This window comes from Pelophylax lessonae (genome assembly GCF_965119305.1).
Source record: "Pelophylax lessonae genome assembly, chromosome: 8".
Classification (NCBI taxonomy): Eukaryota; Metazoa; Chordata; class Amphibia; order Anura; family Ranidae; genus Pelophylax; species Pelophylax lessonae.
The window spans coordinates 224,438,073-224,456,817 of NC_138775.1; the positions used below are offsets into that span (position 1 = coordinate 224,438,073).

The 18,745-nt window shown below is 38.4% G+C and overlaps 1 protein-coding gene across 1 annotated transcript; it reads left to right on the plus strand.

Annotated features, from left to right (window-relative positions):
• Nucleotides 1-401: 401 nt before the first annotated feature.
• Nucleotides 402-14,826, plus strand: LOC309562039 (vitrin-like; the record flags this gene model as incomplete). The annotated part of the gene is made up of 7 exons (XM_082266140.1): nucleotides 402-439; nucleotides 622-671; nucleotides 6,217-6,255; nucleotides 8,666-8,717; nucleotides 8,934-9,000; nucleotides 9,087-9,279; nucleotides 14,771-14,826. The coding sequence occupies 7 exons, from the start codon at nucleotides 402-404 to the stop codon at nucleotides 14,824-14,826; spliced, it is 495 nt and encodes a 164-aa protein (XP_082122266.1).
• Nucleotides 14,827-18,745: the final 3,919 nt, after the last annotated feature.

Below are 18,745 nucleotides of genomic sequence, written 5' to 3' on the forward strand. Positions count from 1 at the left end.
GGTTGAGGACTTCTTTCCCTGAGTTAGGGCATCCTACTAAAATAAATGGGTTGCTCTACCTGCAACATGACCGCGCACGTCTGAACAGAGCCTAAAGCAAAGAATGCAGATAGTTTTAGATGACGGTTAAATGTTTTCCATCTAAGCATTAGTATTTGATAAACCATTACCAAATGTAATCCATCCATCGTTTCCCTCTATTGGGTACGTTGGGATAACACTCCACCCCTTTCTGGCCCCCTCCCCTTCCCATTTCTGCTTCTAACATATAAAAGGCAGAGCAGATCAAAGCACCTTAACCACATAACATGGAATTATGTTATGTGAGAGCTTATCTGATATTTTCTTTTGAGATTTGATGTAAAACTTCTACTCAACTTTGAGCAGATTTTACGCCTATGATGGCAGGTGTCCAGTACCTGCAGGATTGCTCACTAAGGTATTTGTTACTAATACTGTTCAAATTAAAATTACATTTAATTTTGAACTTTTTTGTTCTTGAACATTTTTGTTCCTGTCTCAGAATTCAATAGCGTCCTAAGCAAATGAAGAAGCGCAGTGCAACATGCTGCTGTTGTCTTTGTGAATTCTCCTAAAGCTTCTCTGTGTTTTTCTTTTCAGAGCGAAGATGCTTTTACTTCTACTGGCTCTGCTGTCACTTGCCAAATCAGGTATACGTTATAACCCTTAAAAAATAGTAAAGTATTTATGTAATAAATAGTGAAGTATTTATTTAATTATGAGTGAAGTATTTATTTAATTATGAGTGAAGTATTTATGTATTTCTAAAATTGAATATTGCTAAAACATCATGTTAGTATTTTAAAGTATATCCATACCCAAGAACACAAATGTCCGATATTGCAGTTTACTAGTCCTTAGTAGCTGAATTCATTTTTTTATTTTTTTAAGCTATGAAATTTTTTTTGCAAGAACAAAAACATTCCCATTGATCATGTCAGAAATCCAGAGTCTTTGTAACTCTCTGTGCACTGAACTGAAATCTCAAATATTCTTATCAGCTTTTCCAGCTATCTACCGTGAACAATAGTACATCTCCCACTTTCCTACTCGGAAGAGCAGAGGGGGAGGTGTTCTGTAGCCCACATCCAGAGAGCAGCCAAGAGTGACAGCGCTGTTCCTCTATGCAGTAGATACAGTTTAGTAAGTGTTGGCATGCTAGGACAGGAAGTATGTTAGTGGCAGGATCACCAAATATAAAGTAGAGATAAATGCCTGAAAAAAAGAAAATTAATGCAGCTACCACATCTAAAGTTGGATACCCACTATACAATTATCTTCAGATTTTTTTTTCCTTTCTATTTACCAAAACCATATAATATGAGGTCAAACCTAAACACTTTCAATTAGTATGCCATATGGCAGCCCCTTGCACTATATAGTTGAAGGTAAATCTAAAGGAAATCAAACAACAAAAGTTGTATAGTGTGTATCCAACTTAAGGGTTGGTAAGTTGCAATATGTTACCGTTTTTGTTCTTGGGTTTAGATACATTTAAACAAGAAGAGCATGTTTTGTTTTTCAAGCTCTGAATTTTATTAAAGCAGTTTCTTACCAAAACGAATTAACATTTTGGGCTCACAATAACAATTTTTCAAAAAAACTGGGGGGATGGTTGGTGGGGAGGGGAAGCCTGCATCCAATTTGCACTAGTGTGAACCCAGACTCAAACGTTGTGTTTTATGATGTGGTCATTATCGTAGCTATCTATAAAAGTTTATTCCAGTAAGGCAAGCCATACTAAATTACGTAATTTTCTTTCCTTCCACCTAATTGGTTGATTTCCCCATCAACACAATCAGTGTTGATGGGGGAATCCCTCCTACAGCGCTATTATACTCTGCCGGTGGGGAGCCTTCCCTGCCTGCAGAACACAACGATTAGTGTTGCCAGCTATAGTTGACGGCACTAATCACTCGAGAAAAACCTGATAGGTTGATTCACACGGGGCATATGCATCTATGCCCTGTGTGATGTTTACCCGCAAGCGGATGCATAGGTGTTCCATGCATCCTCGTGTGGGCAGTCCCAAAAAAATGTACGTAGGACGTAGCAACTGCATGGACGCAGCCGCTTCTCCCAATGTGATATCTGTGCAGGTAAAGGTGCAAAAAATGTTTAAAAATTAAATTGTAAAAAAATGTATAAAAATTATTTTAAAAAATGTGACAGCACCCTTGTCAACCGACACATACACATAGATGCAAATTTGGGGCGCACACGTGTATGTAAACAACAATTGCACCACAAATGTCAAAGAGATAATTCTAGGATCAACATTTTTGGCTTACTATAAACTGATTACACGGAAAAGCTTTTAAAGAGACACCTATGGACAATTTTGAGTACTGTAGTTTTTTTTTACCATTTCATGAGTGCATGCTATTTTAAGACTTAATACTTTTGGCATCTATTTTTTCAACACGGCCCCATCTTTTACATTGTTTAACAAATGGGTATTTATTATGTTTGTGTGTAGAAAAGTTAATTTTCACTAATTTTCTCATAATAATCTGTGTTTAATAAACTGAATGAATATTGCAATTGCCGCCACAGGGCCTTTGTTTTCAGAAAATAGATTTTTTGGGGGGTTTAAGGTAATTTCCTGGAAAGCATGCAGGTTTCAACAAGTGTGCAAAACATTTAAAAATGGCCTTGGTTGACCAGTGGTTAAAGCAGGTCAAATGGTGGTCAAAATAAGGTAAACTGCAAGTCAAATGTACCCATAGTGAATTTTGAAGGATCTTAGAAGCAGCTCAAGTTGGTATCAAAAGCAAGCTGCATTTGTCCTTAGGTACAAGGTGTTTTTTTGCTAGGGGTACATCATATGTGGGGGTCACATTGTGCTAACAGAAATGTGCCAGCATCTTAGGGGCCATGTTTTTAAAGGCCCTTTTTTTGTACCTAACTGAGTATATGAGGTTATGGGCCACATCACAACAGGTATCATATTTTCAATTAGCCTTGTGGGCCATGGAGATATTACAGAGGTACCATGTTCACACAAAAGTGAAGGTAATATATACAGTAGAGGGGGAACCATGTGGACCATGCAGATATTACAGGGGGAACATGTCAGCATATTGTTGGAGGTATCATATAGTAGAAGGATAATGGAAAGCAGCTACAGATGGCCACAGCACTGGATCGAGTAAGGGCCCAGATAATTATAGGGGGGGGGGGGTTAGGGGGCAATACTACTACCTAAAGGTTTTATATCTTAATGCAAAGAATGCATTAAGGTAAAATGTTTAGGCTTTAGAACCACTTTCATATTACTTAAAGTAATCTTAAAGTTTAAACAGCAACTTCTAATTCTAACATTACTTTTTAAAGTAATAGTTTTAAAAGGCTGAAGGTTTTTTACCTTTACGCATTTTATGCATGAAAATAAAAAACCTTCAGTGTGTAGCTCACCCCACAGCCCCCCTAATACTTACCTGAGCCCGGTCGTGATACAGCGATGTGCATGAGGTCGGCTGCTCTTCCAGCTCTCTGCCTCCTGATTGGCTGAGAGGCAGCAGAGAGACAGAGCCAGTGGCTCCTGCTGCTGCCAATCACAGCTTAAAGCCAGTGAGGGGGGGCGGGCCGAGCCCCATTCTGTGTGTCTTATGGAGTGAGCACGCAGTTTGCTATGGGGGCACTCGGAGAAGAGGAGGGGCCAGGAGCACCGGCGGGAGACCCAAGAAGAGGAGGATCAGGGCTGCTCTGTGCAAAACGACTGCACAGAGCAGGTAAGTATAACGTGTTTTTTTTATTTAAAAAAAAATGTTAAAAAAATACTTTTAACCACCTTAGCGGTAATCCCGAGCGTGACTCGGGGTTGATTTTTCATTGCAGGAGCGGTAACCCCGAGTCACGCTCGGGGTGGATTGCAGAGAGCGCAGCGGTGTTCTCTTACCTTATCCTGGCGATCCAGCGATGATCTCTCATTGCTGCGACCGCCAGCCGAGAGTCCCGCCGCTCCTCCGTCCCTCCGTCGGTACGATCACTTCCTAGTTCCGTTCCCTGCAGCAGCAATGCTGCATGGGAGCGGAACTAGGGAGGGAAATTCAAAAAAAAAAACACGTTGCACAAAACACACTTTATATTATATTATATATATATATATGCATATATATATATATATATATATATATATATATATATATATATATATGCATATATATATATATATATACACCAGTATATATATATATATATATGCGTATATATATATATATGCATATATATATATATATATATATATATATATATATATATATATATATATATATATATATATATATATATATGCATATATATATATATATATATAATATGCACACACACACACATATATATATATATATATATATATATATATATATATATATATATATAAAGTTATATTATTGATTCAATTATAATTCATGCGTTATATATTATATATATATATATATATATGTGTGTGTATATATATATATATATATATATATATATGTATATATATATATATATATATATATATATATATATATATATATATATACACACACACACACACACACATATATATATATAATATATAATGCATGAATTATAATCTAATCAATAATATAATTTTATTATATATATTATATATTAAATAATAAAATAATATTATTGATTTGATTATAATTCATGCGTTTGTGTTTCAAATTTATCACATCTGGGATGTCTACTAGAGTCTTGTTTTGGTCAGGTTTAAGTCAGTAATTACTAAGAATTATAGGCCTATAATACATAACGCCAAATTTCCATGAAAAGAATTGTACCGCTTTTGGTATGTAATTCCAGACATAATCATACCGCCGGGGAGGTTAAGATCACTTTACCTTTTCTGTTTCTAGTTTATGGTCATGTTTCTGTGTTCCTAATCTTAGCATTAGGAGGACAGTTTTTTCTAAATGAGGCTAAAATAAAGAACATGTGGATATAAGCAAAGTTCAAAACTAACCTTAGAAAGTATTAATTTACAGAAAAGTTAGTTAATGTTCATAGAAGACTTCTGGCAGAGGTAGTAAGTCCATCAATAGTAAGTAAATTTAAACTTGCTTGGGACAAACGCAGATCTATACACAGACTAAAAAAAAAAAAAAAAAAAACATAGTGACCATGTTATAACCACATAACCAGGTCATTACACTTTATTAGAATCATGATTTGCAATTTTATATGAAACATTATATGTAGTCATCAACCGAGTGAAAATAATTCACTCATATGAAAAAAATTTTTTTAGCTCGGGAAATAATTTCCAAACATTCCAGCAGCAATGGAGAGGGTGGCTAGATAAATACCCTAATTGAGCACGAATACTATTCACTTGCTTGTAAATTGGTATTGCTGATTGTTCACTGACTACAGGAGGTTTTTTGTTTGGACTGTCCGGTTGATAGTCTACTGGTTTTCAACTTTTGATTGTTATCTGCTCCATTCTTTTTATGTATCCTATCACAGCAGAGTCCTCCGGGGCCGGTTCTATCCCATGCTCCCAACAAGCCGGGAGGAAGAGGTAGAGGGTATGGGATTAGTGTACTGGGGGCCCACAGACGCTTAAATGTAGACTTGGCTGGGGGGGAGGGTGGGAGCCCGGGGGGCATTGGCACAGTATGCTCCCGAGAGAGTGCCAAGCTCCTTGGGTATCTCACCTGGGCCCTCAGGGGCACCCTGGCTATATCATTTGGCACAAACTTGAGGTTCCCTACGGAATTAGCTATAACTCTGAGGAGCTCTGAGTAATGTATGTACAAGTTGTGATATGAGCTATACTTTCTCATGTTGTATTATCTTGTTCTATGTACTGCTAACAAAATATGTTATTGTATGTTGAAAATCTTTAATAAAAACTTATTGAAAAAAAACATTATATGTAGATTATTTCCAGTATATTATTTCCAAATGGATAATTCATTGCAATAAATTTATAGTGTAAAGCAGAAGAACCGTTGCTTATCAATTTACAGTTTTGCTTTTGAATGTCATTTTTCCTATTTTAAAATCAAATGTATGTTTTAAAGGAAATATCAGCTTTTAATTTAAATCAAAATAAAAACTGATCATATAGTAAACACAATTAAATGAATACTTGGGAATAGCAGCATTCATAGGTTACAATATTATCTCTAACTAGTCAAATACTAAGACCAACCATGTCATTTATTAATTTTTCAGATCACACTGACCATTCCGAATGTAAGGGTAAAGATACAAGTAAGTCTGGAATAAGGGAATATAATCATCATAGAATTAGTACCAAGTCTTAAAATAATTTTTAAGAATGTTAAATTGCTACAGATTCACTCTAAAGTGAAACTTAAGTCGATAAGAGCTAGGTAAAAGGTTCTTCAGGTAGAATGGATTGATCATCAACCTAGCAGTTCTGTACTTGACCCCTAGGCGCTGACGGTAGGCAAATATGTGGCCTCTCGGCGGGTGGGCCTTGGCGCAGAGCGGCCACATATTTACAGTATGTACCAATTTGCAGACACCGCTGTACTGAGAGCGCACACAGTTATTGGTGACTAATGGAAAGCTCCCAATCACTTCTTGCGACTTTACGAGCATGTGACCGCTGTAACAGCCAATCACATTGTTTAATGGAAATGAAAATTATCAACCTATAGAGGACCGAATTCAAAGACACCTCAAAAATCAAAGTGAAAAAATCATGCAGCAAGCTAGTCCATTTTGCTGAAATTTAATTGCAGCAACTCAAAATGGTACTCAGTAGTTTGTATGGCCCCCACGTGCTTGTATGCATGCCTGACGATGTCAGGGCTTGCTCCTTTTGTGACGACAGATGGTGTCCTGGAGAATTTCTCTCCCAGATCTGGACAAGGGCATCACTGAGCTCCTAAACAGACTAAGGTGCAACTTGTCAGATGGACCAAAACAGAATGTCCCAGAGGTGTTCTAGTGGATTTGGGTCGGGCGAGTGTGGGGGCCATTCAATGGTATCAATTCCTTCATCCTCCAGGAACTGGCTGCATACTCGCGCCACATGAGGCCAGGCATTGTCATGCACCAGGAGGGACCCAGGATCCACTGCACCAGCATAGGATCTGACAATGGGTCAAAAGATTTTATCCCAATGCCTTATGGCAGCCAGGGTGCCATTGTTTAGCCTGTAGAGGTCTGTGCCTCCCTTCATGGATATGCCTTCCCAGACCATCACTGACCCACCACCAAACCAGTCATGCTGAGGGATGTTACAGGCAGCATACCGTTCTCCAAGGTTTCTCCAGACTCTTTCACGTCAGTCACATGTGCTTAGGCTGAATGTGCTCTCAACTGTGAAAAGCACAGAGCGCCAGTGGTGGACTTGCCAATTCTGGTGTTCAATGGCAAATGCCAATCAAGCTTCACGGTGCCGGGCAGTGAGTACAGGGACCACTAGAGTATGTCGGGCCCTCATGCCACCCTCATGAAGTCTGTTTCTGATTGTTTGCTCTGAGACATTCACACCAGTGGCCTTTTGGAGATCATTTTGTAGGGCTCTGGCAGTGCTCATCATGTTCCTCTTTGCACAAAGGAGCAGATACTGGTCCTGCTGATGGGTTAAGGACCAGCTCTCCTAGAGTAACTGCCTGTCTCCTTGAATCTCCTCCATGCTCTTGAGATTGTGGTTAAAGACACAGAAAACCTTCTGGCAATCAATATGTGCCATCCTGGAGAAGTTGGAATGCCTGTGCAACCTGTATAGGGTCCAGGTATCACCTCTTGCTACCAGTAGTGACACTGACCCTAGTCAAATGCAAAACTAGTAAAAAACAGTCAGAAAAGATGAGTAGGGAAATAAATGTCAGTGGCCTTGTTCTGTTCTCACTACACGTATGCCCCAGGCGTGTGCAGCTCAACATACAGCTAAACCTTTAATCCTGCAATAACCAGTCCTTTTGTAACTTAAGGCTTTATTCCAGAGATAGAATAGTGGTCACATGAACAGGTTACAAGTCAGAACGGATATGCGAATAGGATTGTGAATAGAGGTGAAACTGTAAATAAACATATAAAGGCATATAATCAGTATAAAAACATAAACAGTATATGCATTGAGTATATAACCAACAGTTCATAGGCATACCAGCGACGCTTCAAAGGGGGGTTCAGGAATCTTCCCACAGCAACCTCAGAAGCTGTCTGCTCCTTCCTGAGGTAAATCTTAAAATGGAGATTCTCTCAGAGAGGGGTGGAAATAATATCCAGCAATAAAGTACAGGAAGTACCATAAAGTGCTGTATAACAGTCTATGTCACAGTGGCATCTTGTGAACAAGATTGGTATTACAAGTTCCAATAGAATTAATTACTTAAAATCATTCCGTTTTGGAGGTCTTATCATTGTTGCCCATCTAGTGCCCCTGTTGTTAATTTCATAACACCAAAGCAGCTGAAACTGATTAACAATCCCCTCTGCTACTTAACTGACCAGATCAATATCCAAGGAGTTCAATTGACTTGATGCTATACTCTGTTCCTTACATATATATATATATATATATATATATATATATATATATATATATATATATATATATATTTATTTATTTAATTTTTTTTTTATTAAAACAAACACAATAAATTAAAGCCAAGCATTACAAATGATCACTTTTATCTTCTAGTGTTTGTTTCGTGTTCCACACCTGGCAGCCATATGATTGCATCCCAAACAATGTAAGCATAACAGTATGTTTAAATGTTTTTACTATATTTGCTTCCCCAAAATACAGACAGCCACCAATCAATTTATTATTATTTTTTTATGGAAAGTTAAATTCTTACTGGTTGCTTGCTGTAGTGAAATAACTCCAGTACTTGGCACTGATCCTTTTATACGTTAGGCCCTATATATTGTTATTTTGTAGAAGTAATAAGTATATGTTCTTACAGAGCTGTGTGTCCATCAAACTGTCATGAGGAAAAAAGTGAGGTGCATGGATCAGACATTTATACTGATGTAAGATTACACATATCATATATGCTGTTTGTCACAGTAAAATAAAATGTCATAAAGTTTATTAAAATAAATGTTTTTTTTTTTAGGAATCTTCAATCTGTCTAGCTGCATTTCATTCAGGAGTTATTACAGAACATGGTGGACCAGCTTGCGTTAAGAAGACATCTGGGCTGCATGAATACCATGGGACAACAAGGAACCAAATCAGTTCTCTTGGACATGGTCCCTGGTATGCGTCCTTTGTCGTCACACCACCATATAAGGAGTTTATATTGACAGGTAATATTGTGAAAAATAAATCAATTATGAAATTTACATTGTCTGAAGTTTAGTATCTGTATGACACAAATGTGTTGTTACCCAGTGACATATTTTCACAAGCAATTCAGACCGGAAATACTTCATGTTTTTGAAGTTGAGATCCGAAATATCAGTTTGCTATTGTTCTCGGACTACAAAAAGATGTGATTTCAGTTTAACAGAACAGCTGTAGTAACTAGTAACTCTAGTAACTGGAGGGCTTCTAAAATCAACTGAGGGTCTTGATTTGTGGTTCTGACCGATTGACACCAGCACTACAGTTTAATCCCAAGTTTCCACTTCAACAAACAAACACTTTATAATTAAAAAAAAAAAAAACACTGGAATCACATATTACTATGTAGTGGTTCTAGGTGATGCTAAGCATGTTCAAACAACACTGATGTCCTAGGTCTTCCAAGAAAATGTAGACAACTTCATTATTTTTTATTTATTTTTTGAATATCGAAGATTTAAGAAGAATTAAACAAGGATGTCCTGCGTTTAGTGAATCTAAATCTTCCTACAAAACAGCCTCAATCAGGTAGAGACAGATGTACACACTATACCCCACATAGGAATATAAATGACAAATTAAAAAGAAAAATGTGTTGCACATTTGACATTGTCAAATAAATTGTTAAGTACTTTCACATACTTCATTAAAAAAAAAAAAGAATTTTATAATAAATTATTAAATAATTAATATCAAAATCAATGAAACAACATGAAGCACTGTAAGTGAAAAATTCATTGTCCCATAAATCTCTGAAACTCAGAGTCCAAAAGAATTTGATCCCAATGTAGTGATAGATATGTGTACAGTATTGTAAAAGTGCTCCACCTGTGTATTTAACACACAAGTTCACTGGCTCTTACCAGAAACAAAGATCTCTTACATATCTAACTGCGCCTTAGAGATATGCCCTTTTATGTATGGATAGATGGACCGGTGCAATACAGCTTCACTACAGCCTAATCACATCAGAACAAGCCCAGCAGTTGTAAGCAGTCTTCTGCTACAATTTCTCAGACCACTTCCGAGGTTATACACTCGCAGCCATAAATAATCCAAGATCTTGTACACACTCTTCCTCACACCCACTCCCCGTGAGTGTACAAGATCTTGTATTATTTATGGCTGCGAGTGTATAACCTCAAAAGTGGTCTGAGTGTAACAGGTGACTGCCTACGACTGCTGGGCTCGATCTGATTTGACTAGGCTGTAGTAAAGCTGGATTGCACCAGTCAATCCATCCATCCATAAAAGTGCATATCACTAAGGTGCAGTTACACCTGTGAGAGGTTTTTGTTTTTGATAAGAGGCAACTTTATCTGTTGAGTGGAGCACATTGTGGTTATCACCAGAAGCACTGGACTTATGTGTTCAATACACTAGTGGAGCGTTTTTACAAAATTGTACACACTTCTATCACTCAATTGGGAATAATTTCTTTTGAACTCACGAGTTTCTGAGATATATGGGACTATTCATTTTTCACTTACAGTGTTTGATATTGTTTAATTGATTTAAATTTTTTACATTTTACTGGGAAAGCACTTTGCTCTTTGACAGGACAACACATTTTTATTTGTAATTTTAAGATTCAATTAAGCTTCTGAGTATGTAGTGTTTATTTTATTTTGTTTAATATTATTTGTATTCAACGCAGACCTATAGGCAACAGCAAATTCACAACTAACATACATACATAAATGTGAATTGTCATATGGGGCAATAATTTGTTGCAGTTAGATGTGATCAAAGCACCCCTGCCGGACAGGAAACTGTGGGCCCTGACAATACTTCTGTCCCCTGTGGTTAAAGCAAAACAGCTTGGTCAAGGACTACCAAAAATAAATAAAAAAATGTGGCAACCCCAGTTTAGCAGCCCTTACACTTAAAGTGTTACTAAACCCAGCACGAGTTTCTGACATATATGCGACTATTCATTTTTCACTTACAGTGTTTGATATTGGTTAATTGATTTGAATTTTTTGCATTTTAATGGGAAAGCACTTTGCACTTTCACAGGACAATGCATTTTTATTTGTACTTTGAAGATTCAATTAGGCTTCTGAGTATGAAGTGTTTATTTTATTTTGTGTAGTATTATTTGTATTCAACACAGACCTATAGGCAACAGCAAATTCACAACTAACATACATAAATGTGAATTGTCATAAGTGGCAATAATTCATTGCAGTTCGACGTGATCAAAGCACCCTTGCCAGACAAAAAACTGTGTACCCTAACCATACTTCTGTCCCCTGTGGTTAAAGCAATAAAGCTTGGTCAAGGACTACCAAAAATAAATTTAAAAATGTGGCAACCCCAGTTTAGCAGCCATTACTGTAGATTCATGACACTGCAGTGGAAAGAGGTCAGCCACTCCTTCAAAACATAAAAAAAATGCTATTATTACCACCACTATTATATGGTGTTGGCACTTTACATATATTGTACATCCCTGTTCTCAATGAGCCTACAATCTAGGATCCCTATCTTACATGCATTAATTAGTCAGAAAACGATTAACGTATCAGCATGTCTTTGAAGTGCTGTTAGAATCCTGGTCGGGATTCAAACCAATGACCTGAGTGTTGCAAAGCTGAAGTACTAACTACTGAGACATCGTAGGGTTGATTTACTAAAACTGGAGCATGCAAAATCTGGTGCAGATCTGCATAGAAACCAATCAGCTTCCAGGTTTTTTTTTTTGTTAAGGATTACCGTATTTATCGGCGTATAACACGCACTTTAATTTAGGAGAGAAATTTTAGGAAAAAAGCTTAAATTTGCAGCCTCGCCAGCGCAGTGTTCATGCAGCCTCGCCAGCGCAGTGTTCATGCAGCCTCACCAGCGCAGTGTTCATGCAGCCTCGCCAACGCCATGTCCATCAATGCAGTCTCGCCAGCGCAGTGTCCACCAATGCAGTGCAACACCAACAGTAGCCTTGCCAGCGCCATTGCACAGAAAAAAAAAACAGGCTGAAAGGCAGAGGGGGGGCCGACCGGACCGAGGAGAAGCGAGGAAGAGCGGCGATATACCAGTATTTAAAAAAAAAAGGCTGAGAGGCAGGGGGGGGGGGGGGTGGCAGACCGGACCGAGGAGAAGCAAGGAAGAGCGGCCACTGTATTCAGAAGTCCCGGCACCTATGATAGACATCACAGGTCCCGCATCCCGGCATTGGACCACTGTGCTGTCTATCATAAGAGGCGGGACTTCCTATGACAGCAACCGTTCGTCCTTCCTTCTACTCGGCCCGGCCCACCCCCCTCCTCTGCCCTGTCAGCGCTGCCTGGACTGTTTTTTTTTTTTTAATACATCGGCGTATAACACGCATTTGTGTTTTGTCCTCCATTTTTAGGAGGAAAAGGTGCGTGTTATACACCGATAAATACGGTAATTAAATAAGCTGAAGTCAGAACCTGAGCAGCTACCATGCACAGCTGTGCTCTCCAGTTTTAGTAAATCAACCCACTGTTGCCCTATGTGGATCCTAATGATAATAAGTGTCCATAATATAATCCCCCCCCTTCCCGTATATTTGTACATGTGTTTACCAGTAAAATCAGGATGTCTTTTTGCTTGAAAGTTTAAAACCTTGAATTCACAGTGTTTTTTATGCCTATGATATTAAGAATCAATTAAATTGAAACTGCATTGCATGTGAGCAATAAAAACCAAAACTGCTAAATAATTTATTTTAAATATTCAAAGCAAACCCCTCCATTCATCCATGTCTCCATGCTTTATTTTGATGAGAAATCAACAAAATACCCCTGGCATTTCTGGCTGTGAGTATCTTCAGCAAGAGCAGATGATTTATGTAGCATTTACTTTCTTAAAACAATGTGCCCTTAGCTCAGGTATGGGCTGAGTTGAGAAACCTCCCTCCCCTCCTGAAGACTCCTGGGATGTATGACATCATTTGCCTAGGCATAAAAATCATGAAGTAACTGAAGAGATGCATAAAACAAAGTTTCAAATGAGTAAATATGATATACTTTCCTATCTATTTACTAATGCTAGAAACATAGGGATCAGAAAGAGTCCATGTTGATTGGAAGAGTAATGTTCCACTTACATTTTTGTATTGTCAGGTGGAGATGTGCAATTTATGTATAATCCTAAGCAAAAACCGACTTTCAGAAAGTTGGTACTTGAATGGAAAATTCTGTGGGGTTAGACAATGCTGTATATAATAAAGGTACAGCGCCACTAGATTAACTAACTAAGCTTGCAAAAGGTAAATTGGAGTCCATAGAGTCCGCATAAGAGGATAGGTTCAGATGTAGAAAATGCATCAATCTTGCAAAAAGAAGCTCCTGGCAGTCATCACATGAAGGTAATAAAGGTTATCCCCTTACCGGAAAGTTAGACCCCCTTTTAAGGAAGGTCCACCAAGCATGCGATAAAACGATCACCAGGAACAAGCGATGCACCCAATTCTCCTCCAGTCCTCCACAGGATATCCGGACAGGATCATGGACTCAGTTGACCTCATAGACCCCATGCCTGTGTGCGAGCAAGTCCCATGAGTGTATAAAGCAGCAGGAATGTGAGGTGTGCAGCTGCAGCAGCTCAGTGCAACCTGTCTGTGTGTGCTATAGGGGAGATATCCGGCTCCACAAAGAAGCCTGACTGACACACCCGCTAACAAAACATTACTGAATGGCTGAAGTCACACACTTGGGATTGAGCCTCCCTCCACTCACTGCCCGGCCTCCTCAATTATGGGCAATGTGTCTCTTCACCCCGGAGGTGAAGAGACACATTGCCCATAATTGACTTCAGCCATTCAGTAATGTTTTGTTAGCGGGTGTGTCAGTCAGGCTTCTTTGTGGAGCCGGATATCTCCCCTATAGCACACACAGACAGGTTGCACTGAGCTGCTGCAGCTGCACACCTCACATTCCTGCTGCTTTATACACTCATGGGACTTGCTCGCACACAGGCATGGGGTTTATGAGGTCAACTGAGTCCATGATCCTGTCCGGATATCCTGTGGAGGACTGGAGGAGAATTGGGTGCATCGTTTGTTCCTGGTGATCGTTTTATCGCATGCTTGGTAGACCTTCCTTAACAGGGGGTCTAACTTTCCGGTAAGGGGACAACCTTTATTACCTTCATGTGATGACTGCCAGGAGCTTCTTTTTGCAAGATTGATGTTGAAATTTATGGCTACATTTTCTACATCTGAACCTATCCTCTTATGTGGACTCTATGGACTCCAATTTACCTTTTGCAAGCTTAGTTAGTTAATCTAGTGGCGCTGTACCTTTATTATATATTTTTTTGGTCTGATACACTATTGTACTGGCAGCCTTTTCCATCCAGTTATTTCTCTTTGTGCGCAGCTTTCTTCTATTCCTTAGACAATGCTGTGCAGGAGAAGCCAGAATTCCAGTTTTAAATTACATATTTGCCTTTATGTATAACTGATTTTCTATTTCTCTCCTTAAGTTGAAGCTGACTGTATTACAACAGTAAATGAGATTCCTGAAGGACTTGTGAAGTAAGTAAGACAGCTCTTTGTAAAGCTAATGCAGATGTTGATTTCCAAAACATTTGTAGCATTATAATAAAGCATATGTAAACCCTCACCTTGTAAAACAAGCTATTCCGTTTAAAAAAGAAAACCAAGGAAAAACATTTGTGTATGGATATAAAAAAGTTTATAAATACCTTTTTTTCCATTTTCATAAGTGATCACATAGCCTCTGTTCTCAGCAGTACAGAGAGATGAGGGAGGAGAAACAGCAGCACACTGATCTTCTCAGTAAATGGCTGTGCAGGGGAGGTATGTCAGGACAAGCCTGATCATTGGAGGAAAGAAGGGTGAGTTCCTAGCATAGCTAGAATACTGGCCACGGTATGTTCTCCTGCTTAGTGTGGTCAGTTTTTATTAGAAAAGAAGAGGGACTGGCAGGAACACCAGGGATTTCACACAAAGGAAGCAATACAAAGAGAACAGAATACTTTTTCATACAAGTACATAGTACAGCAGGCACATATCAGGAATATGAAATGTTGGGTTTACATATTCTTTAAAAGAAGCATGTAGATGAAAATACCTTTTCAATTTCAAGTTCTCTTTGCTGTCAATTTATAAAACTATGGTTTACAAAATTCCCCCAGATAGTTATTTTCCTGCTTGTTGGATTGGCCTGCTGCTTTTCTTAGATCTCTGCTCTAAGATACAAGCCAAATGTAAGACATCCCTTATAGTCAAATAAAGAATTTTTATTTAGATATTTTCTAAATCCTCTTCTCTCTTCTAAAGTGCAAATAGATTATCATGAAAGATCCTAATCTACGTAAACTCATAGAACCAAAAAGTAACCAAAAAGATTATTTTCATTTGCCAAACACCAGCACTTTCACATAAGAGAAAGGAGTGTGAGTCACCTTACCTCTGATACTCAGGAGGACTGTTTATTTTCTATCCTGGTGGCAAATTGGCAATGGGAAGGAGGTGATATGCAGAAGGTGGGCCAAGCATCAGCATTAAACTGTTCACAAAGCAAAGGGGCACTCTAACATTATTGTTTATTTCAAGTTGCATGTGAAAAGTTAGGTTGTAATTGTAGTGGTAATGTATTTGCAAAGAGATTCAGCTTTAGAACCCATTTACACTTTACTGTTCTGGTGCATTGCTTTCGCCCATGTTGTGTCACGTGTTAAAGTGCTTTACAATAAAGTGATTGTAAAGTCTGTTTTTTTTTTTTTTTAAAATAACAAGCATGTTATACTTACAACCTCTGTGCAGTTGGTTTTGCACAGAGCAGCCTGGATCCTCCTCTTCTTGGATTCCTTGTTTCTGCTCCTGGCCCCTCCCTCCTGTAGAGTGCCCCCCACAGAAAGCAGCTTGCTATGGAGGCACCCGAGCTGAGCTTCAGCTCTGTGTGTCCATTCAGACACAGAGCAGCAATTCGGCCCGCCCCCTCTCTCTTTTGATTGGCTAACTGACTTTGATTGACAGCCACTGGAGCCAATGGCGCCACTGCTGTGTCTCAGCCAATCAGGAGAGAGAGTCCCGGAAGGCCAAGGGTCTAGTGGACATCGTTGGACAGAGATGGGGCTCAAGTAAGTATTAGGGGGTGCTGGGGAGGCTGTTGCAAACAGAAGGCTTTACAAAACGTCTGCCTTTACAACTCTTTAAAGGAACCCCATTCATTTTGAATGGGCTGACAATAAACAGATATTCTGCATTTTTTTCAGATGCAATGCACCACAACACACGCATGTGCATTGGAGCTGTGTTGCCTTGGTGGGTTGGGATGTCATTCAAAATTAATGGCACCCCAAGGCACTATGACTAGAAAGCACCAATGACCATGAATAAATGTATGGCTTTACAATATACCGATGCATGTATTAACATGCATTTCCGTAATGCACGTCTTAAGGCAACACATTGCATAAAAAAATGCAAATGGATCATCAAGGGCTTTTATTAGGGAGAGCACTGAAATAAATTGAGCTATCTGTTTAAAAAAGTGGACTGAAAAAAGAGTAACTTGTACAAATAGACAGAGACCAAGGTTTAGTTAAAATTGAAGGAGGAGGAGGGGCCTGGTGCTTTAGTGTACAAAAACTGTCAACATTCATAAAATGTGTACAGTACAAGTCTCACTGGAAAATATGGAATGGGACAAAGTACTCACTATCTCTTATAAGAAGTCATTCTCTTCCCAAGCTCAAGAGCGAAACTACTGTATTTTAGCAAGATGGTATTTTTGCCCTACACTTCTCCATATAATTGAATAATCTGTTCCTGACACTTGCTGATGGTGTATACACCAAAATGATTACCAATAAAAAATCATACATAAATAAACAGCCATATTGTGCTTAAACTCATATATAAATCTAAATACATATAGTAAAGTAAATTTGCAATATTGCCAATAATAGTGGGTAAAGTGACATGTGCTGAGATCCACAAAAATCTAAAAAATCCAGTCCACAAAATTAATCCAAAATTTAATTATAAGTCCATAAAGTGACATATGCCTTTAAGAAAAATCCATATCCAGTGACAGTAGAATATAGGGTGTTGATGGTGTCCACACGCGCTCCCCCTTTTTCACCTTACTCACCAGAGATTCTCCCCTTGCTAGGGGAAAACCAGCATTCACAGCACTATGTGGCTGTACACAACCTCCAGGTTTATTCCACTTCTCCAGTGGGTTTGCATACCTCCAGATCCCTCACATGCAGAGATATAAGATCAAACAAGCCCCATAGTGTAAATTTGTATGTAAATGTTAATTAAAATTATGCCAAAATGCACTTACATATTACAGCAGAAACATAAGCATGTAAAAACAGGAGGTTCCGGGATGCCGGCAGTGACGCACAGGCGCTACAAGCTACACCCTACGCATTTCGTCACACTGACGTCATTAGGAGTGTAGTGTCAGTGCGTCACTTCCGGTTAACTTCCGGTTCCGGGTCCGTAGAACGCATCTTCTGTAGACAGTGTGGTCCCCTTTCAGATACTCCTCTGAGTTTGACTCATTCATCTCTTTGAAAGTGTGAAACCTTAGTCACTCCCCCTTCTACTTTCTCTTTTATTAGCCCTTTCCAATTTTCTCCTTCCTACTTTTCTCCTCATGTCCTCGTGAAAAAGTTTGGCTATATTATGTATTACCTACAAGACGATATTTTACGTTATGTAGGTTGGGCTGGTGGGCCCCTTATTTTTCAAGTACCCTTTCCTTTTCAGTTGACAGGGTATCTGACATTGCTTATTTGCTATAAACCACCTAAAAAGTTTTGATAATGTACCTTATATGCATGCTCTGACAATAATGTGTAACGCTATCTTCTAATCTGTATCATATTTCATTTTTCCTAATCCAGAGCTGTCAACATTTGAGCATATTTTCTTTTTTTTTTTTTTAAATAATTTCTTTATTTGTTATTAACCACACAATTTACAACCATCATAACATTTATCATCCAAAGTAAAATACAAACTCACATTTAAATTTATCAAAGTCCACAACATCACATTTACTTTAACTTCCCCAAGATGGTTGTTTATATCAGCATATTCTCTACAATTAATTTTCTCAATTTTAAATCAAAACCCAAACTAACCCCCCCCCCCCCCCCAAAAAAAATAAATAAATAAATAAATAAATAAAGGGGGAGAGAAAAAAAATAAATCAAACAGGGAAAGCTCATCCCTGTACATCAGAATTCCATCAAATGTATCCTATCACTTCAAGTATCCCTTAACAGGTCGCATTCCCCTGAAACTACAAATTTATTCCATCGGCTTCATCTCGAAATGTACTTATCTAATTTATGGTTAGCGTTAAATACTAAGTTTTCTAATTTATTTATCTCCTCTACTTTCCTAATCCACATATTTATTTCAGGCGCTATTGTATTTTTCCATTTAAGTGGGATTCACATTTTAGCTGC